The 23,013-nt window shown below is 41.8% G+C and overlaps 1 protein-coding gene across 32 annotated transcripts in view; it reads left to right on the top strand.

The window, feature by feature from the left end:
- The window catches only part of CLASP1 (cytoplasmic linker associated protein 1), a 215,205-nt gene that overhangs the window by 12,831 nt on the left and 179,361 nt on the right, over positions 1–23,013 (top strand). For 27 of the 32 annotated variants that reach the window (XM_039330094.1, XM_039330098.1, XM_039330093.1 and 24 more), the window contains exon 2: positions 21,700–22,190. In XM_039330094.1, coding sequence (XP_039186028.1) covers positions 21,996–22,190 — 195 coding nt within the window. In that variant the 5' untranslated portion in view covers positions 21,700–21,995. Of the gene's footprint in view, positions 1–21,699; positions 22,191–23,013 lie in introns of those variants that run through there. The other 5 variants (XM_039330102.1, XM_039330111.1, XM_039330107.1 and 2 more) reach the window with 1 other exon arrangement.

Here is a 23,013-nt window from a genome sequence, read left to right on the forward strand (position 1 = left end):
GATACAATTCAGAATAATCTGGGGGCACCAGGGTCTTTCCTCCCAGTGGGGGGGGGGGACAGACAAGAAGCTGTTCAACATAGATCCGGCCTTATCGGAGGTAATAGAGGTCCGGACAGTAGATGAACCTCTAGCTGCGCTTTTCTCTCTATCCACGGTAACCGGGAATGCGGCGGAAGCCCTGAAATCAGAAGATAAGAAGTTGGATCTCACCTTCCACAGGACACATCAGGCCTCGGCGTGGGCAGTCAAGGCAGCCATGTCTACCTCTTTTTTTGCTAGGACTTCGTTGCTCTGGCTGCGCCAACTCCAGGTGAGGATCTCCCCGGAGGAGGAGAGAACCCACCAGGACTTAAGAAGGTTAGTGGCGGCAGCAGAATTCATGGCAGATTCATCCTTGCACGCAGCAAACTATTCTGCAAGGGCAATAGTGTACAACACCGCAGCATGTAGATTACTGTGGCTCAGACAGTGGCGAGCCGACATTAAGGCGAAGTGGCGGTTGGCGACAGCGCCCTACAAGGGCGGCATGCTTTTTGGTGAGGCCCTTAATCCTTATCTGATAAAAAACAAGGACAAATGCAAGGTATTGGCCCATCTGTCAAGGAGAACGGAGAGGAGAGTCCCTTCCTACCCTTGTAGACCGTCCTTTCGATCTGACGCAGGCCCAGAGCAAAATTCTTTTTCCCATCCCTATAGGCCCAGGTCAGACCGACAGAGTGATAGATTTGGCAACAGGGACAGATTTAGGCAACAATTCCAGTCAAAACTGCCCTTTCGTGGAGCGGGGGGATCGTCCATTTCGCAAATCCAACTGACGCCGGGGAAGGCTCTCCCATTTGTGGCAGGCTGGCTCTCTTCACACACAAATGGCAGGCCACCACCATGGACCTTTGGGTCCTAAATACTGTCGGATTCGGCCTCTCACTGGAATTCATCTCCAAACCCTCAAACCGTTTCATCCCTTGCCCATTGCCAAGGGATCCGACCAAAGGGGAAGCCATCCAGCACCTCCTGGCCATTCAGGCAATAGAACCTGTGCAGAAAGGGCAACAAGGACAGGGTTCTACTCCATATTATTTTTAGTCCCAAAGAGTTTGGGTGGGTGGAGAGCAATTCTACACCTAAAAAACCTGAAAACCCAGCTAGCATACAGGAAGTTCAAAATGCAGATTCTCCAGTCAATATTAGCAGGCGTCAGAAGGGAGACCTCCTGACGCCCATAGATTTGATGGAGGCCTACCTTCAAATCCCCATCCTACCAGAACATCCGAAGTTTCTCAGGTTCTGCCTTGCAGGCTAGCACTTTCAATACAGGGCCCGTCCCTTTGGTCTTTCTTCATCCCCCAGAGGATTCACAAAGGTTCTGGCGACCCTCTCCGCACACCTACGGACAATTCCAGTGCGCATCCAGTGTTATCTGGACGACATTCTCATCTAGTCCTCATCAGTCTAGGCGGCGCAGTCAGATCTAACACTGACCCTAAGGGCCCTTCAGGACCATGGGTTCTCAGTAAATTTCCAGAAGAGTCAAATGGTTCCATCGACCCGTCTTCTTCATCTGGGAGCTGTGATAGACACGCTAAAGTGCAAGGTCTACCTCTCTCGAGAACGCAAAAACAGCATTCAAACCCTGGTCAGGTTAATTTGAAGGAAGCAGACCACCACGCTCTCCCAATTGCTAGGCAAAATGATTTCATGCATAGCAATTGTGCCGTGGGCACGGCTACACTTCAGGGACATGCAATGGTTCCTGCTCCCATTTCAGAAAATGTGAACTGGCGCTTCCAACCAGAGGGTAAAGGTGCCACCAAGGGTTCTGAAATTGTTCAAGTGGTGGTTGTCCCCAGTGGTGGCAAAGGGACACATATTCAAGGAAACCACCTGAGTCATTCTGACCACGGACGCCAGCCTATTCGTTTGGGGAGTGCACCTGCAATCACAATTGGCACAGAGCCAATGGTCCAAAGAAGATCTAAGACACAACATAAACTGGTTAGCGCTCAGAGCCGTACATCTGGCCCTCCGTCACTTTCACAACGCAGTGGCAGATCAGCACGTCCTAGTTCTCACGGACAACGTGGTGGCCAAAGCCCATGTCAACCGACGGGCACACGGTCCAGGTCCCTCATGATTGAGGCCCAATCGCTGGGAATCTGGGCCAAGAACAATCTAGTCTTCCTCAGGTCCGAACACATATCAGGAGAAGCGAATCAACAGGTGGACTTTCTGAGCAGGCAGCGGTAGACCACTCAGTGGAGCCTGCACCCTTCTCTCTTCAGGGAAGCATCAGAGAGGTTCGGCCATCCAATGCTGGACCTCTTTGCCAGCCCCAAGAATGCTCAGCTCCCAAGGTTCTTCTCCCGTTTTCCGTCACCGGGGGCGGAGCGAGCAGATGCGCTCCAGGGACACTGGCCGGAGGGGTTGCTATACGCCTTCCCACCGCTTCCTCTGATACAAGCAACCATCATAAAGATACTGCAGGAACAAGCAGAGGTGATACTCATTGTACCACACTGTCCAAGACGGCCATGGTTTGCCGACCTCATAAGTCTTTCTACATCCCCACCATGGAGGATTCTGCACAATCAAATCTCCCTCAGCCAGGGGGATCTACTACATCCAGAGCCACAGTGGCTCCAATTAGCTGCCTGGCACTTGAACGGAGCCTCCTAGAAAGGGAAACCTATTCACAAAGAGTCATTAAGATAATCTAGGCCTCAAGAAGGCCTACAACTAACAGAATCTATGACTCCACGTGGAAAAATTATTGCAGCTGGTGCGCAAGGCAGTAGCTAGATCCCTTTAGTATTACTATTCCGAGGATCTTAGACTATTTAGGGGAGGGTCTGGATAGGGGCTTAGCACCCAACACGATTCGTAGACAAGTGGCCGCCCTGTCCACTATTCTTACATATGGCAACTCTGAACCACTGGCCAAGCACTCAGTGGTGTGATCCTTCATTAAGGGCACAACAAACAACAGACCCCCCGTGGTCCACAGATATCCCTCCTGAGATCTGTCTAAGGTCCTACAAGCCATTACCTCACCTCCATTTGAACCTGTCCGGACCTGCACATTACAATACTTGACCCTTAAGGTCACATTTCTGGTCGCCGTTACTTCAGCAAGGCGCATTTCAGAGTTGGCAGCACTATCAGTTAGAGACGATCTCTGTACCTTCCACATGGACAGGGTGGTCCTACGTCTGGACCCCTCCTTCATTCCCAAGGTCAATTTCCTATTTCACAGGGCACAAGAGGTGGTGCTACCAGATTTTTGTCCTCAGCCCTCCCATGAATTGGAGCGCAAATGGCACACCTTAGACATTTGCAGGGCCTTAAGGCAATACATAAAGTGAACGGCACCCTTCCGCAAATTGGAGGCCCTGTTCGTTTCCTTCCACTCGCACTCAAGGGGTCGAAGGGTCACAGCATCCACAATCGGCAGATGGATCAGGAAGTGCATAGCAGAGGTATACCAGGGGCAGTCGCTAGCAGTTCCTAGACAAATCACTGCCCATTCCACTTGCAGCGCTGCAACTTTAACAGTGTGGGCAACTCAGGCACCGATTGAGGAAATATGTAGGGCGGCGACATGGGCGTCACCTTCCCCTTTTATAAAACACTGCAAATTAGATAAGTTCACATTGGCGGAGGCCTCATTTGGCAGGAGGGTCCTCCAATGCGTAGTGTCAGGAAGTGGGACACAGGCCCAGACGGCTTCCCACCCACAGGGACAGTGAGGCTTTGGTATGTCCCATTGGTGGATTCTCCACTCGTCATGCTGGAGAAGGGGCGTTATCTTACCTGAATGCCTTTTCTCAGCATGACGATGGAGAATCCACTCCCACCCTTAGGGCCAGTCAGGTCCTGTGCTTGGAAAAGATTGAGCCAACACACGGAAACATAGCCAACAGCTTCGCGTCAGCTGAGACTGGGAAGAGGAGGGCCCAGGAAGAGAGGCGTGGCAAAATTGGCTAACTTAGTCTACGGGCAGAAGACAAGCAAAACCCATTGGTGGATTCTCCATTGTCATGCTGAGAAAAGGCGTTCAGGTAAGACAACGCCCCTTCCTCAAGAAGCTAGAGGACTCATTGCATCATTTTTCCCCATTCAAATAACTACATGATATATGTGGGTTGATTAGATATATGCAGCTAAGTGTGTATGACTAGGACCATTTGCTTATTTATTTTTTAAAATCTTTATATAATTGCCCAACTTCTAACCAACCCTGGGCGGCTCCCAATCAAAAGTTAAAACAACATATACAATCATATTAAAACCATTAAAACTAAACAAATTAAAATATTAAAAACAACAAAGACCTGGCGCCAAATCAAACTTTTAATGTGCAATTATCCTATCTTATCCTAGTGCTTGTGGGAAAAGCCCGGTCTTTAAAGCTTTACAGAAGGCTAGAAGCCAGCCAAACCTTAGAGGGAAGAGTGTTTCAAAAGGTTAGGGGCTGGCATGGAAAAGGCATGCTTCCCAGTTCACATCAGATGGCAATATTTAGGGAAGGTACTAAGAGCATGCCCACCCTATTTAACATGGTAGGACAAGTAGAAGGAAAGGCAGTCCCACATATAACTGAGCACTGTGCCATGTAAGGATTTAAAAGTGATGACCAGCACCTTGACTTGCACTCAGAAAGAAACTGGAAGCCTGTAGGAGTAAGAGTGGCAGAACCTGGAGGCAGAATTAAAAGAGGGATCAGCTTAGAATCCCTACATAGCTACAAGCTATGTCCAACTTTCCTGGAATTCTGGTGACCCTTATCTAACTGCATGCAGGTGAAGGCTGTTAGCTGAGAAGATTCCCGTGCACAGGCATGATTAGCAATAAATCAGTTTAATTGGACCTTCCATCTATGGACCTGATGTTTTGTGTTGACAACACTTTTGCATGCAGTTTGTGCAACATACATGGGAAAACTTAGGGGTCCCCATTATTGTGTGCACTGCTGCGTTATGGACCAATTGAAGTTTCTGGGTGGTCTTCAAGTCCCATATGGAGTGCATTGCAGTAATCCAGATGAACATGATCAAGGCACATGTGTCTGTGCACAGCTGAAGGTAGATTTTAACTAGATATTCTGTTCTGGCACCATAACCACTTTATCACTATAATTCAGGAAAAAAGAAGAGTAGTGTTGCTTTTACACTACTGCTGTCTTTAAATTCTATATAACCTGGATTGGTAATTGTCACAATGCTTTGCTCTCCCTATTGCTAATCCCTGACATGCCTATATTATGTCTATTCTGAAAGGCTGCCAAATGATGCTCTTCTGATCAGGAAGCATGCCACTCATTACAGACAAGATGATTAGTTTTCCCTTCTTGCTTTGCTGCCATTCCCTTTCATCATGTCGCTGGCCAGCCAGGAATACTTCCTGCAGTAACAGCACCTTAGCAAAAATGTGTTGAGATCAAATAACATTTAGTTTGACTGAGTTCTTTTCTGGGCTGCTTTGTACACTGCTCTTCTTCTTTCAATTCTGTGACATCACAAATTGAATAAAAGTGTAAGCAAGAAACAGACAGGAATCATGAAAGACGTTGAGCCCTTAAATGGTACATAGCAGTACAATTTTAATTAGGCCCTTCCCTTCCCTTCCCTTTAATCTGCCCCTGTGAATGTCAACCTCTTTTGTATGCATGCAAAAGCACATGCACAGACATATTTACATGCATGGTCAATAAATGTCAGCCTTAGTATTTCTCTGTGATATTTAGAAGTTGGTTTTGTGATTTCACAATTTCACTATGTCAGCTCTGCACAATAGTGCTTTCCTTTCCCATCCCAGGATTAATGTGGAATTAATTCAGTCCAGGAACCTCTTTACTGTAGTGGTGGGAAACCTGGAGAGAAGCTGGTTTGTCAAAGAAACAGGGTGCAAATGTACCTGATAGCTAATGCTGATGTAAATCTTCTCTGATCATATCAGAGTGATTGGTTGTTGAGCAGAGCAAAGATCTGTTAGCAAATGGGAGCTCTTTCTGCACTTCTGATGATTTCCTCTGCTGGCTCATATTTCGAAAAAATGTAATTGTTTGGGCACTGATGTGAAAGAAAGAGCACTAGATATTGCATGGAGGCAGACAATGAAAGCTAAGCCAGCCAAAGAGAATGCCACAGCCAAGGACATTTAAACTTAGTAATGTAATGCTGATTTCATGATCCAAAACCACATAAGTAGATTGGAAAACTTGATAGAATGAAAGAAAATTGAAAATATTTATTAAACAAATGGGCTGGAGTGGTCTCACATTACTCTACAATTCTGATTGGCCATTTAAATTTGTTGATTGCTCAGGAGAGCAGCCAGATCAAGGTAGTAATATGTTGATATCCACATGTCATGCTGTACTGTACGTGGACACAGCAGCTGGTAGAGAGAAGCCATTTGGATGCCAAGGTTATGAGAGGAAAGCAAAGGAAGCTCTTTTCCTCCTGCTTAAAACACAGCAGTGCAGTGAACGTTCTAGTCTCGTTCTGGAAGCCTGACAGTCTGCTAATAGCAGACTGTCTCCAAATAGCAGCATATAAAGTGGCTTTATTGGAGGATGGATTTCTGTTTGGGACAACAGAAATACAGATCCCCCCCCAGCTATTTGTCCTCCAAATTGTGAAGGGAGGGAGCATGATGGCTCGATGGTTTAAAGACATTGAGCTTATCAGCTGAAAAGCTGACAGCCTGGGTTCAAGACCCAAGTGCCATGTGATAGGGTGAGCTCCTGTTCCTTGCTCCAGCTCCTGCCCACCTAACAGTTTGAAAGCATGCAGCTGTGAGTAGATAATTAGGTACCACTTTGGTGGAAAGGTAACTGTTCCGTGTGCCTTGGTATATAGTGATGCTAGCCACCTGACCACAGAATTGTTTTCGGACAACACTGGCTCCCTCAACTAGGAAACGGAGATAAGCACCACTCCCGGTCCATGGACCAGTACCAGGCCGCAGCATGCCAGCAACTGGTCCGCACAAACAAGCAAAGCCCCATGCGCAGGATGCAGCCAGCACACAAAACCATGCATCCTCCGGTCCGCGGAAAAGCCTCTCTCCATGGAACTGGTCTCTGGTGCCCAAAAGATTGGGGACGTCTGCCTTAGAGTCAGATACAGCTGGACAAGGGAAACCTTTATCTTTAGTATTGAAGGACCAGTAATGATAAGTTGGGAACATCTTCTAGTGCAGTGATGGCGAACCTTTTAGAGACCCAGTGCCCAAATTGCAACTCAAAATCCACTTATTTATCACTGGGTGCTGAGTGGGCATGGCCACAGTAGTCATGGCAGACTGGGTGGGCGGGGCCAGTACAGCGGGGGCCAGTCCCACGCCATCTCCAGGGCACGACACGTGAGCCCACAGAGAGGGCTCTGAGTGCTGCCTCTGGCACGCCTGCCATAGGTTCGCCACCACTGTATCTAGTGCTTCTGAAGAGCAGTGCACGTTTCCGGATTGTGTTACAGTACTTCATAGGCCAAACTTTGTTCAGCTCTTTAAGGAGAGAAGAGCAGAATAATAGCAGAAGAGGCTGACTAGAGATCAAAGGGGAACTGGTATAGCTGGATCAGCCTGAAATACCCAATAAACCTGTGATCACACCCATTATGGGTCCCTGCCTGGCAGAGCACAATAGATTTTATGTATTCTTGAGACTGTCTTTGTATTGGAATAAGGGTGAAAAAATTATATTTATACTGGCTAACTTCAGGCTGTGTTACTCTTGTATTGGGGGAAAGATAAGAGCAGTATTAAGGGAACAAGGGAGAAATTGATGCCAGGATGCCCATTAGTGCAAATGGAGATAGAAAAATCTTTGAATCCGACCCATTATGTTATAAAAATTGCAAGATACTTTATAACTTAGATAATTATAACTAAACATAATAGAAAAAGATATTAGGGCCAAAAGCCAGAAAGTATAACCTCTCCATTACATTTTTTACAATTGTGTGGAAAGTTGAATGTGCAATACCAAATCAGCCCTGTAGCAAATCTAAACAGCAGGGATGGGTGATAACACAGGCTGTCCAATTTGGCTGTGTTAAATTTGGAAAAAGAGAAACTCCTCGATTGTAGTGGATAGAAATCAATATATGTATCTGAGTTTGTATAAGTTATAAGTTCTTGCTCATTCATATAGGAATTTGCTAAAAGGGGGAGCAAGTATTTCTTCATGAAATTTAATTTTGGGGTAGGGAACTACTTTTTTCTCACCTTTACAGGTGAGGGACTATAAGGGTACAAGTCTCCCTGAGAACAATGGATTTTGAATAAACATACTCAGGCTACAGAATAGGCAAAACCAGATTTGTCTAGGGCCATCTGATAAGTGTATGGCTCCATAAAATAACATTGGCCTTTTTCTGCCTGAAGCAGTGCTGGACTTTAAACATTAGATTACAGGACTTCCTTACTAAAATTGAGGTCCTCTGTGGTAGAAATCTGTTGGGTAAAAAAAAAGCAATTCTTTTATTAAGATTAATTGCAGTGCAAGATAAAAGCTTTTAAGCTTTGCAATTTCTGTCTCCAGTTTGTTTAAAAGGGAGGGCAGGTTCGATAGGCATTTCAACATTGCATTTGCTTAAAATAACTGTTAAAGGTACACTGCATTAACTCCTTGTTTGCAGCATGAATGTGAATTGCAGCTGAATTTTGCTCTTGATGGATCCACTCGTGAATTAAATTCTGCTAAATTTACAAAGTCTTTCAGAAACTGTTTCTATTTAAAAGTAGGCACAATCGACATGCCCTTGTATATCAGCTGATGCACCTAAAGTTGCAACACTTGCACTAAAATGTTGTAACTTTAAATAACTTCATACCGTATACATCTCTCTCCAACTATAAAAAGGGTGGACCTAATATAAAAACAGGAGCAAAATCAGAAGAATGCCAGTAACGAAATAAGAAAAAGCTATGGAGCAATTGTGTAAGTAACAGGCTTATGGATAGGAATTGTAAAAGATTGCACTTTCAGAGAAACCCAAAAGACAACACACATTTCATTTAGTTATTTGTAGGGCCATAATATTCACCTGTTCAAAGGTGGAGGTTCGTCCTTCCCTCTTAGTGCTGAAGATTTCATTCAGGAGTCTTCCTCTCTCATTCTGTGTTCAGTCAGGTTCATCTGCTACCTCTATCTTGTTGGTTGCTTGGTGATTTTAAGATCTTGGTTGCTTGGTGATTTTATGGTGTTTGGGATATGCTTGGAAGAGTAATATGAGAACAGCTTTTAAAGTCATCTTTTTAAACCTTGTAAATGAACAACTTACAAAAGAGCCATTATCCACTGAAGACGTTGGTGGATTATATGGAACATTTCCTAATTCTTCTTTATTTAGAAGGGAAGAAGGCCTTTAAACCAGTGTTTCTCCACCTTGCTGGCTGTGGAATTCTGGGAGTTGAAGTCCACATGCCTTAAAATTGTCAAGGTTGAGAAACACTGCTTTAAACCTTTAACAAACTTGCAAAAACTGCAGGGAATGCACTTTTTATACAGTTGTGACTGATCAACTTCTCTCTCTTTTTTCAGAGTTCAGCTAAAGGCATTATCTGTTTCTGTCACCGAGAGCTTGAGGAGTTACAGGAAGCTTCTTTCCGAATTTAAGACTCAGATAGTCTATTTTGATCGCATAGGATGGGTTGGCTGCCCTAATCAAGTTGATGAAATTTGTAGTCAGTGTCTAAAAGTAATGTGTCACAGGGAATATGTATTTTTAAATGGCATGAGCCATAATAGGGATTCATTTTTTATAACAGATAAAACATAGGTAGCTTTTGGAAGTGGTAGCTCTTTGTGAAATATTGTAAATTGAATCTGAAATGCTATGGAGCGAGCAAACACACACACTTTTTTGAGCTTTTGAATTAATTTTGACCCCCTCTCTTTTAATTTTCAATATTATGTATATATATACACACACGTGTGTGTGTGGGTCTGGTATGTATATGTACGTATATATGTATGTACCGGTATGTATGTAAATATGTAAATTGAAAATAAAATTTTCTTTGCCTCCTAATGTGATAGGAAGAAACATGGTTCTAGTTAGATCTTAGCTCCAAAATTATTTTTGTTAAATCAGTAGTACTTGGGGCACATAGTTTGGGGTTCTGAATTTTAAATATTCAGATAAGTCCTATGGATCAGTACATCCCCAGAAGCCAAAATAATTTCTGTTACATTGTTGTATCAAGCTGTTTTTCTTTTTCAGTTATGGAATTTTGGCACCCAGCAGTGTTCAGAGACTTTTTTTTTTTTAAAGCAATGTCCCTTAGTTACCCAAATTCTCTGAGGGCCTCCCCATCTTGCAAGTGTTTCTGACAGGTTAATTTATCTTTTTATTTTAAGATGAGTAGCTGCTTGTTAGTTGAGCTCATTGTTCTTACCGTTGGCATCAGTATTGCATTTGATTTCTATAAGGGAAGTGTAGAAGCATTGGGTTGAGTTCAAACTTGGAAAGGCTGTCTTCTGAATGAGCGAATGTAATAAAAGGAATTTACCCCTGCAGGCTTGTTGTACTAAATAATTGTATTATTTGGTACTGCTCTTGGATAGTTCAAGATTAAACAATTTGTCAAATTGAAAACTCATATTAATCCATACATTTCATGGGGAGGAGGGTTGCATGATTATTTAAAACATGAACATCTGTTTATTTGCCAATTAGTAATGTTATATTATACTCTCATTCAGATTACAAATCATTTTGTCTCAGAAATGGATTGCAAATTTATTAAATCACTATTAGTACTTTTAATATAGGGAGGCCTCTCTCTCTCTCTCCCTCCCTCCCTCCCTCCTCCCTCCCTCCCTCCCTCCCTCCCTCCCTCCCTCCCTCCCTCCCTCCCTCCCTGTATGGGAATGCATTGTATTGTATTATATTGTATTGTATCATATCATATACATATTTGCTTCTATGTACCAGTATTGACTCCTGACAATTGCTTGGATTCGTCACTGCATTTTTTTTGACAGCAATTTTTTGGAAGTAGCTTGACTCTGCCTTGTTCCTAACCAAAGTCACTCAGCTGGCTCTTCTATTTTATATCCTAGTATCTTCACCACTGCACCAAACTGGCTCTTAAATAAAATCTATTTGGCCCCAAATCTCTAATTCTGCAAAATTCCACTTACAGGGTTAACAGTCATTTCCTTTATTGTGAAGATTTGCTTATTTAAAACAAATATACTGAAATTCCATTCATAATATAGAATTGCGCATTGTATTCAGACACCTGGTAAATTGTGGTTTATCATAATAGGAGGAAGGTCATATGAGTTGCACATACTCCCTCCTTTTTCTAGCATGAGAGAGAGAAGCTTCAAAATATGGTTCCTTTTCAAATTTTGTTCAGTTTATCATTTTCCAGATCTCACAGTCTTTGCTTAATCTACAATCACATTTACTTCAGACAAATCAACTTCAAACCATGGAAATTTTCAGCCAATCTTAATTAAGATTAAGCACAATTTGAGCTTCATTGTAATATTAAATCATCATTAATCAAAGATGGAAGTACATATTTCCAAAAGCTTCACAAACCTGATTATCTATCTATCTATCTATCTGTCTGTCTATCTATCTATCTATCTATCTATCTATCTATCTATCTATCTATCTATCTATCTATCTATCTATCTACCTACCTACCTACCTACCTACCTACCTACCTACCTACCTACCTACCTACCTATTAAATGCATGGCAGTAAAGAGCACAGACATTCAATTTCACTGGGCTAATTCGTATAATGCTGCTCTGTGAATTATTATGAGATGCCCAAAGCAACTACTGACTGAAGGCTGGATGGAGGAGACGACAGTCTGATCTCCTTCTGGAACATCCACAGAATTGGTCTTTTTGGTCTCTGTTTGCAGTACTTCCATTGGCTTCCCTTTGGGTTGGGTCAAGAAGGTGATGTGTATCAAAGTATCAGTTGTGTTGAGAAATTATATTCACATAAAGGTGACAGTTCAGCGGGGATTGTTGACCTATAGGGTTCCATAGAGTTTATTCTTATTTTTCATTCCATTTAATCGGTATCTATATGAAGCCAGTCATCTGGAGTTTTGGAGTAGGATACCATCTATGGATTGATGACACCCAGCAGTGCTGCTACCGTGCTTCCCTCTAACTCCAGGGAAGCAATCAGGGTTCTTGAATGTTGCTTAAGTTCAATTAACAAAACTTCATGAGTGAGCCGAGGTGGCGCAGCAGTTAGAGTTCAGTACTGCAGGCCACTTTAGCTGACTGTGTTCAGCAGGTCAGCGGTTCAAATCTCACCGGCTCAAGGTTGACTCAGCCTTCCATCCTTCCGGGGTAGGTAAAATGAGGACCCAGATTGTTGGGGGCAATGTAAATATATATATATATATATACACACATACACATTGCTTATTGGTGTACACCGCTTAGAGAGTGCTTGCACTTAAAGCGGTATATAAGTCTCATAAATAAATAATAAATAAATAAAACAGATAAGACAGCGGTTCTGGAAATCAAAAACTGAAGTTCAGTATTTTTTGGGTGGAGTCACCAAAGTATTAGCTGTGTTGAGAAATATATTCAGATAAATACAATATATACTTCACCTTATATAGGCAGTCCTTGATTTTACAGCAGTTCATTTAGTGACTGTTTGAAGTTACAACAGCATTGAAAAAAGTGGTTTATGACCATTTTTCACACTTACAACCGTTGCAGCATCCCCAGGGTCACGTGCTCAAAATTCAGACGCTTACCAACTGACTCATATTTATGACGGTGGCAATCTCTTGGGTTCATGCAATCCCCTTTTGTGACCTTCTGACAGGAAAGTCAGTGGGGAAGCCAGATTAATTTAACAACCATGCTACTAACTTAGCAACTGCAGTGATTCACTTAACAACTCTGGCAAGAAAGGTTGTAAAATGGAGCAAGACTCACTTAACAAATGTCTCACTTAGCAACATAAATTTTGGGCTCAATTGTGGTAATGGGTCGAGGACTACCTGTATGTTTTTATATTGGTTCATTCTGTATTTTTATTACTTCTCTGTGTTTGTTTAATAAGCCATCTTGAGGGGGTTTTTTCTCAATGAAAAACTGTGTGTATGCACACACACACACACACATACATGGGGGGGGAGGAGAGGAAGAGAGAGAATAATGAAATTTGTTGCTTAATTGTGACTATATGAACAAGCTGTAGGTCTACATGGTATAATTCTCTAATTAGCTAGAAATTATTATGTATAACTTCATGCATATGCGTCCATTATCATGAAGTATGAATTTGGCTAAAGATGAGGTAGCGAGATCAGAAAGATGAATGGAAAAATACCCAGGGAAAATAGCAACAAAGTAGCTTTGTAAAATGGAATGCAAGAGTCATTCGGAATGATGCATTTGCAAAGCCACAAATCTGCTTCAGCAAGAAGGCTTTATGAAAAATGAAATTTATGGAGAGGTTTCCCTTCAGATTCCTGATCTGTTAAGTAAACTAAAGCTATGAAAGTAGCACCGGGACATTTCTAGAATGTGAGGTTTTAATTCCTTTTATTTGTTTTTAATTTACCAATATAATTATGGCAGAATGTCTCCCAATAGAAAAAAGTATAATATTTTATATATTTAAAATGAAAATGCATTTTCAGTAGCGAAGAAGGCTTCATATGACCTAGCATAAGGTCTTCAGAAGAATTATGAGGAAGGGGGGGGGGTTGCTTTTAAGATTGTACATTTTTAAAAGCCATTACTTTCTCTGAAAATAATTATTATTTGGCAGGTCAAATTGCCAATGTAGAGGAGTGTTTGATTGGAGCAAGGGCTCTCTATGTCAGGGGTCTTCAAACTTGGCCCTTTTATGACTTGCGGACTTTAACTCCCAGAATTCCTTAGCTAGCGTGCCTGGCTGAGAAATTCTGGGAGTTGAAGTCCACAAGTCATAAAAGGGCCAAGTTTGAAGACCTTTGCTCTAGGTGATCAGGGACTTTTTGAAACTTAAGTTCCACCACAGTCACTTTATTGAAGAAACTAGATTCCATAATGCCAGAAACAAAAAGGCCTATTTCCCCAAGAATGGTGTTTAAATATGTACATTAATTATTTGTGTATTTTTAAAAGAACCCTTAAAAGGTTCAGCTTCTAACCCTGTGTGTCCTTTCAAGATTGCTTCTGAGCCCCACTGTGGTATATTTTACCACCAGCTGAGAACTGTTGCATTAAAATGAGACAGTCTTTCTCATTTAACTAGCTATTGATACTGTCGCCACTAGATATACAGTATGTGCCTGCGGTTTATGAATTAAATCTGGATTGAATATCTGTATTCTTAACAGTAGTTTCTGAGGACAGCCGGGCAGCAAGGATGAGGTGGGACTACCAGAAATCAGTGGAAAATTCAGAAACCTCACATTTCAATCATTAACAGGTTTATAGAATAAAACATGCAGCGTGGTTCATTTATGCCCCTTTTTTATTTTATATTATTGAGCCACGGGTAAAGCTGGGAGCTCTGCTTGTGTATTTCCTTTTTTTTAAAATTCTTGAGGCACAAATTTTCATTGTCTATTTAAATGTGCAAAGCTTGAACGACTCTACTTCCAGAAGATCTGCCTGTCATTCTGCTCCAACAAAAGCAGGTGTGGCTTTGTGAAAGATCAGCAGGTTTATTGCTGTATATGCTTTAGCTATTTGACTTCATTAGATCACGAAATATTTACAGGTAATACTCGAGTTACAACTGCAATTGAGCCTGACAATTAAGGTTGTTAAGTTTTGATGGTCATAAAGTGGGTCAGCAGGTGACTGGACCGGATTTTATGATTCTCTCCCCCCCTCTGCCCGCAGTGGTGGTTAAGCAAACAAAGTGGTCATTAAGTGATCCCATTGTTCACTGTTGGGTGTTTTTTGCCAGAAATTAGAGAGAAACACTGGTTTCTGACAAAACTTGTAAATTGTGGTCATATGACTGCAGGGTCACATTTGCAAAAGGCAGTAAATGTGGGCTGGTTGATGAGACCTAAAATAGTGTCATGTGACCTGGAGGGGCCAGACTGGAACTCTGAAACTGGGCCATTAGTAGCTTTTGGGAGATTTTAACTGTTGCTATGTGAACAGTTGTAAGTTGAGGACTCCCTGCAGTTAGGTGAATTGGTGTATTAGAGGAAATAGGAAAAGAAATAGTATATATATTTAAACAGCGAAGGATCAGAAGCAGTTGCTGCTGCTTATTTTCTCATGTTATGGTCTCTTATATGTGTGCAATTTGTTGTTTATTGCAACCAGTCCACATAAAATATGTCACAATAAATAATTTTTAAACTACTACAGGAATCTTCACTTTAAGTTAAAGGATTACTGTTTCTCAAGAAGCATTCTCTCTCTTTTTGATGTGCATCTCTATCTGGGAAATGTATGATAATTTAACCAGCTTCCTTAGAGAACCTAAAACAAGATTTTAATTGAGCTACTCTTGTATCTAGCTGACATGCAAATACCACAGCATAGTTCTTTTTGGATCTGAATGAAGCAAACTCTTTTGGTATGTGAGTGGAGTGGGTATTGTATTGTTTAGGAAAGAATATGAGCATAATATTTTGTAATGGAATATTCTTTGTTTGAGGAAGGGAGATTAAAGAAGGGAATGTGGCTTCTGGAAGGAAGCCTTTGAGTACGAAGTAGAATAATTTGTTGAGTTAGGGTTGATTTGGTCAGTGACTCATTGGTTTGTTTTCTTGATTGTCCATTGGATTCTGTGGAGTTCTCCCCGGCACCATACTCCAACTGCATCAATACTCTGCCTATCCTTCTTCCTTAAAGTTGAACTTTTGCTTTCATAATGTCACAGAGAATTTCATGGTTTGCCTGATTCTTACCTTTGTAGGTATAAACACATCACAGCATTGAACAACTTTTCCATTTTAATGGCTGCTCTACCAGGAGCTACTTTTTAGCATGTTCCTTTTACTGTTTACTGTTGATGTTTCATCCTAAAAAGCAGAAGCTATCCACCACTTCAGTAGCAATAACAATAGCAGTAGCAATAGCACATAGACTTATATACCGCTTCACAGAGTAAGCATATTGACCCCAACAATCTGGGTCCTCATTTTACCAACCTCGTAAGGATAGAAGGCTGAGTCAACCTTGACAGCCTGGCAGTGAGCTGAATTAGCCTGCAATACTGCTTTCTAACCATTGTGCCACCATGGTTTCTAGTATTTTCATTGTCAAATTCCATGGCTGCTCGTTCTACTTGTCATTTATTTGGTCTTCTTTATATTTTTAATCCCATTTTCACTGTCTTCCTTGGCTTTTAGATCTTCCAGATCCTTTGCATTGTTAGTTTTAAATGTAGTATTATCACTATAGTGCAGGTTAATAATGCTTCTTCTTCCTGCAATCTTAAAACTATGCTTATTTTCTAATTTCCTGTTCCTTTCGCAGCCTTCAGGAACCCTTGTCATATTGTTCAGGAGAGTCCTTAATACATTCCCTCCTGTTTTCCAGGAACTCATCCTGTGAGTAGAACCCCACCCATAGGATAGATTCTATGTAAGTACTTTACAAAACAAAAGTCTTAAGTTTGCTACAGGGTTTACAATCTGATTTACAACTAGGATGAAAAGAAATCTTGGAAGAAAAAAAATCTGAATTTACTAAACAAGGGAGAAGGTAAACAGATAAGAAATCAGTGGAATTGTCAAATGTTGCTGAAGAAATAAAAGAGAGAAAGAACCATTGTTTGACTTCATTCTTATTTTGAAAAAAAAAAAAAACATAGGAGAGGGAAGTGAGCAAAAATGTGCAGGGGGGAGCCAAATGAAATTATCCTAGGATAAGACCAAATAAAACAAAAGTAGGCAAGAGACAAGGCCCTTTGATATTTTTGATTACATTTACAGTGCCCTACAACTCATTAATTAAAAACGGGGGGTCTTTTTTCTTTTATTTTTTTCACTGCTATGAACTTTTTTGTCCAACGTCTGAGACTTCAGCTGGAATCTTAACTGTTGGATGAACATTTGTCATGATATTTATTCCTTTAAAATAAATGTTTTTGTTAGAATGAGGGAAAAGCAGGCAGTTACAGAATACAGCACAGTTAACAGGCAGCTTATTCTGCTAGAGAGGAATTGGTTTACTTTTTATAGGCTCTAGCTCAGTGGTTCTCAACCTTTTTAATGCCGCAACCCCAACCAGTCGTAAGTCGAGGACTACCCAACCATTCGTAAGTCGAGGACTACCCAACCGGTCGTAAGTCGAGACTACCCAATCGGTCGTAAGTCGAGGACTTTCCCTGCCTGGGAGCACCGTGCATGCGTGGTGCCACCCCCTGTGCCGGCCGAGGCATAGTTGGCAAGGGTCAGCGACGGCGCAGGGCAACCACCGGCTGGGCCACCAGCTGGCCCGGCCCAAGGGAGATAAGGCACCCGCCGGGCCCCACGCGCGCCAGAAACCCTCCTTGTGCCCGCCGGCCTCCCACCTCCCATCCCTGGCCCTCTTTTACTTACATTTTTAGTAGTTGCTCAGCAGGGAGGGGGGGTGGAAGCTTCCAAACAGCTCATCTTCGCTGCAGACAACTTGCAGCACCGTTTGCAGACTGCGGCTTTTGGCGGGCTCAGCAGGGCAGAGACAGCCTGGACAATTCCTAGTGGCTTTTGAAAGCCAATAGAATAGACTCTCTTGAATAGAGAGTCTTTCCTATTATTTATTTATTATTTATTATTATTTATTTTAATAGAATAAAAGGGAGTAGCACAGCTAAGGAAAAGGGGAAAAAATGGTGGACTGCGATGTTTGGCAACCCCCATGAAATGGTCATTCGACCCCAAATGGGGTCGCGACCTACAGGTTGAGAACCACTGCTCTAGCTGCTTTTCATAAAAGAAGAGGCTGGTAGGAATGATGACCTGAAAAAAACCCAGGAGGTCTGATAAGGGAGCTGCAACTCATTTCAGCTTTAAGTCTTTGACTCTTTGCCCTGCAGATGAAGGAGGCTCTCCTCCCATATTGTCTGATAAGGGAAAGAAGAGACTGATCTGCAGAAGTCTCCTCTGATTTGATACAGGTCATTTAGACTACACTTCTAATGTTTTGGCCGCCATGATACCTTTAGGTCTTCTTCTGCTTGTTTACTTATCAAGGTTTACACACACACACACACACACACACACACACACTCCATTCACACACTTTAATGCTGAACCTGACCCATTTTCCTTCAAGTGTTGCCCTACTTTTCTTTTTTTGCAGAACCAGAGACATGCCATATTATTATTATTATTAGATTACCCTCTTTTTATCAAATGAAAAGGGACTTGCTGGACTTGAGTGCTTTAAGGGTAAGAGAATGTTCTCTGCAGGCAGGCAGCAGTTTTCCAAGTAATGGTGCAAGGTTGAAGGACTATGGAGCATGGCCGGAGGACAGAAGGAGATTGTGTATCTGTCAGACTTAATAAAGTAAAGTACACACATGGGGGAAAATTCATTTTGTTATAAGGGGGCAGGGAAGAGGGAGGCTGCAGCTGCTGGTAAAGTGATACAGAAGAGCTGGCCCTGTTGTCATGATGAGAACCTGCAGTGTGTACTTTCTTTGTGTCTGTGAGAAATTCTGCTTGCAAGTAGTGCAAAGGACAAAGTAAAACTTGCATTAATTGTCTATATATGTATTTCAGGTAGTGCTGTGTGGGTGCTGGAAAGGCCTGTACTCAGGGCCAGTCTCAATCATGGAACATCATCTATCATGGTGTTGTAATGAGAAGAGGAAGTGCTAGCTATACAGCTTTGCACTGCTGAATGAAAGGCATTCATGGTGATGGTGGTGATGGTGATGAGATTGCAAACAGTATAGTTAGCTGTCCAACCTTTAGCCAACATAAGTCCTGCTTCGTCTGAACAAGACTTATTTATGTGAACTCAAATAACTTATTTATTTATTTATTTATGAGACTTATATACCACTTTAAGTGCGAGCACTCTCTAAGCGGTGTACACCAGTAAGCAATGTGTGTGTGTGTGTGTGTGTGTGTGTGTATGTATGTATAAATGTATGTATGTATGTATGTGTATATACACACACACACACACACACTGCCCCCAACAATCTGGGTCCTCATTTTACCTACCCCGGAAGGATCACACACACACACACACACACACACACACATTGCCCCCAACAATCTGGGTCCTCATTTTACCTACCCCGGAAGGATGGAAGGCTGAGTCAACCTTGAGCCGGTGAGATTTGAACCGCTGACCTGTTGAGCACAGTCAGCTAAAGTGGCCTGCAGTACTGCACCCTAACTGTTGCGCCACCTCGGCTCTTAATGAAATAGATACAATCTATTTATCTGGACAAGTAGATGCAAAATTCTGAATTGTTTCAGTGCCCAGTAAAGCATGAATGCTGCTTATTAGTATTGGTAATCTAGAAATATTTGTTGAGCCATAAACCTGGGCCTAGATGTGTATCGCCCATCCCTGATAGTTTACATGTTAGCAGTGGTGCCACTTATCTTGATGAAAATTCAGGTTTGTAATCAAATTCATTCTTAAAGTCACTATTTAACATGATAAAGTGAGGGAGTTATTATTTATTTACTTACTCATTCCAAAATTACTCTTAACAAGCAGCCAAAAAAGCATATCCAAACCTGTTTGATGTAGGAGTCTAGTAATACTGGATGCCTGAAAGGGTAAGGCTGCGTCAGATGGCTTTAAGGAAATATTTCTTCCACAGTTTCTCTGTGGATCAGGGATCCCCATTCCTGCTTGAACACACCATTTTCCACTATTGTACCATGTTGTGTGGTAGTGGTAGAAACGAAGGTTTAGTTTTTATAAGCAATTATTTTGCTAATTGCAACTATTTTAAGCAATCTATTGTACCTCTTGCACTGTTGTATTTTTGTCTTTCCTTAGCTGGTGAAACAGGTTAAGAGATTAAGAATGCATATTTTGTCAACTCAGGTTTCTGCAAATGTACATACCAATCATTGCAATGTAAATTGTTTTCAAATTAGCATGCGGATTGCACCTATGGTTGCGCTTCTTATAATAACCTGGGCAATAGAGCTAAGTGCCTCTGCATTTATTTGGCGTTACCTCAGAGAAGTCATTAAATTAATAGCCATAATAAGGGGAGTCTGCATACTGACAGTTTAATCCAACTTTTTCTATTTGAATTATGTTAACCCATAGTATGTGAGTTCATGGCTTCAGTTGCATTAGAAATAGGAGTGTGCCAACTTAGGAGCCTGGTTGCCTTCAGAAAGAAATTCTGAGGATGCCAGGTGTCTTGAGATTAGAAAACTTTGCCAGTGGATATCATGAAACATGATATTTGCAGTTTATTCAGGTAGGCTGGATAGCCTTTCAGGCTTCTGGAGGAATGTTCTTTGCACAGGTAGATCAAATGGGTATCTTTTGGATCTACTTGGGTATTATGTCTGGCAGAAACCAAGTGCCGTATTTTGCGATAAGAACTTTATATTAAGCCGAGCAGGGAGATAATTTGACAATGCTATGTGGTAAGGCTGTTTGCTTCCTCCTTTAACACCTCCTTAATTCACATGCTTTCAGATGGAAGTGTGGCAAGCCTTGAGAAAGCCATGACTCCTTTAAGAAGCTACTGACAAATAGAATAAATGCGTAACTAGAGAAGAAGCTTCCCTTCTTTGCATCCAAATAGCTGCACATCTCTAGGAAGGATCCATGCAAAGCTCTGATAATGTTCAGTGGGAAAGACAGGCACAATTCCGAAAACCCCAAAGAGGGCAGAGATATATACGGAGACCTGTAGATGTTATCTGGGAGTGTTGCGGATGATGTAACGCTCATGCCAGTGTATTGCTTGCCCTGCAGCAAGAGAAAGTTTCAGGATAGCATTCTGACATTCCTGATTATGGAGCATCTCCCACAATATCAGTTAAGCCATGTTCTAAATATGATGCTTGTTTTAGTATTTAGAAACCATCATCCAATATTGATTTCTCTTAAGACTATCCTAAACCTTGCTGTTCAGTATCTTGGTTGTGCATTTTCTCCTCTTTTTTTCCCTTGATGTAGTACCAGATTTGGATACATAGATCCTGTAGCAAAGTATCTTCTCTATTTAAATATGGTTCCTGGTAGTCCATATTAGATTCATATTTTTGTAACTGAATAAAATGGGGTGATTGTGTCTGTGTGTGTGCGCGCGCTTGCGCAAGCGCGAGCATGCATTTTCTGAACACTTGACATCTTATTACACTAAAGCAGTGATTCTCAACCTTTCTAATGCCGTGACCCCATAATACAGTTCCCCATGTTGTGGTGACCCCCAAGTGGGTGTGGCCACCAATAAGAGGAAGTAGGACAGCTAGGGAAAAGGGAAAAAAAATGGCGGACAGCATGGTTTGGTGACCCCCGTGAAATGGTCATTTGACCCCAAATGGGGTCCCGACCCACAGGTTGAGAACCACTGCACTAAAGCTTCATGCTTTAATTTTAAGACAGACTTCAGTACTACATAAGATACAAAAAGATACAAGTTTTTAGTCCCCGTTTTTAGAACCTTAATTAGTTGTCATGACTGAATTGAAAGAGAACTGCAAGGGAAATTCATTCTTTCTAAAAGGAAATTTGGGATTTTGTGCAATGTAGATTTCTGCTCAATATTCACCACTAACTTTTGCCTCTTTAAAATTTCTTTCAGGATGGACTGCTGATTTGGAAACCATCACAAACCTGGTCCTACAGCCTGGCTGGTCTGCTTTCTGCTTTATTTATCTATTACTAGTTATTTGAATTGAACTTTTAATAACCTGCCAGCTGCTCTTTAGACACACATGGTGCATTGTTGTCATTCCCAGAATCACATCTTTGAAATCCAGGACCTTGGTAACCTTCTTCAAACAAAGAGGCGACCTCAAGGATAATATCTGCAGGAGGACTTTTCAAACCTACCGCTCTCTAGTTTCTCTTCTGCCTCTGCCCTCTTTCTAGAACATTATGGAACCCACAATGGAGTCCTGCTTGATGCAGGTCCTGCAGAAAGATGTTGGGAAACGACTTCAGGTTGGCCAAGAACTGATAGATTATTTCTCAGATAGACAAAAATCTGCTGACCTTGAACATGATCAGACCATGCTGGATAAAATGGTTGATGGTCTTGCTACCTCGTGGGTAAATTCCAGCAATTATAAGGTAAGCTTGATTTGCAGAGACAGGAGTGTGAATGGGGAGATCTTGTGTATTTGCATAGGTTCTTCAGTCAGTTTTGGAACAATGAGTTCACATTGCAAATCCCTGGAGGCCCAGCACATTTCTTACTGATCCATGATAAGCTTTCATTTGTGGCATTTCCTCCCCGTCCCCTTTGTTTTTATGAACACTCACACCAACTTGTAGGCATAGGCACTTTCCAATGAAAATAAAAAAAGGAACCATGTAATTGAATTTGACAAGTTATTGGTTTTCTTTGCTGGGTGCTTGGGATGGTGATCCAAGCTGAACAGATAAAATATTGTGTGTGTGTGTGTGTGTGTGTGTGTGTGTGTGTGTGTTTCCCTGTTCAGGATTGGGGATCCAGGTTCAACTTCTTACAAAGTCATGGAGGCTAATTGACTGACTTTAATCAGTATTGTTGTGGTAAGAACAGTTGGAGGAAGAAGAACTCTTCATGGTGACGCCTAGAAGAAATCTGGCTATAAATCTAATGAATTAAGTAGAGGATCAAAATAGTAACTGCCATTTATTTTTTGCCAAGAGACCATTTGCATAAAAAGAGTATGTATGTAAGATTAAAATGTTATATTTTAAAAGACATTGGGCTGTTCTTCAAAAGTTAATCTTGTGTTTTACCTCCAATGCTTCTTTTTTAAGTAATTATGCTGTATGTTTTCCTTCCTTCTCTTCTAACTTTATTGGTTGCTACAAACAATAATCTTAATAGGGTTCGAGTTAGGGCAATCAATTAAGTCCTATTGCTGTTACAGGAGGAGAGACTGTAATAGCATTTCCTGTAGCA

The sequence above is a fragment of the Crotalus tigris genome, unplaced genomic scaffold (assembly GCF_016545835.1).
Source record: "Crotalus tigris isolate CLP2741 ecotype Arizona unplaced genomic scaffold, ASM1654583v1 scf7180000024424.1579004, whole genome shotgun sequence".
Lineage (NCBI taxonomy): Eukaryota > Metazoa > Chordata > Lepidosauria > Squamata > Viperidae > Crotalus > Crotalus tigris.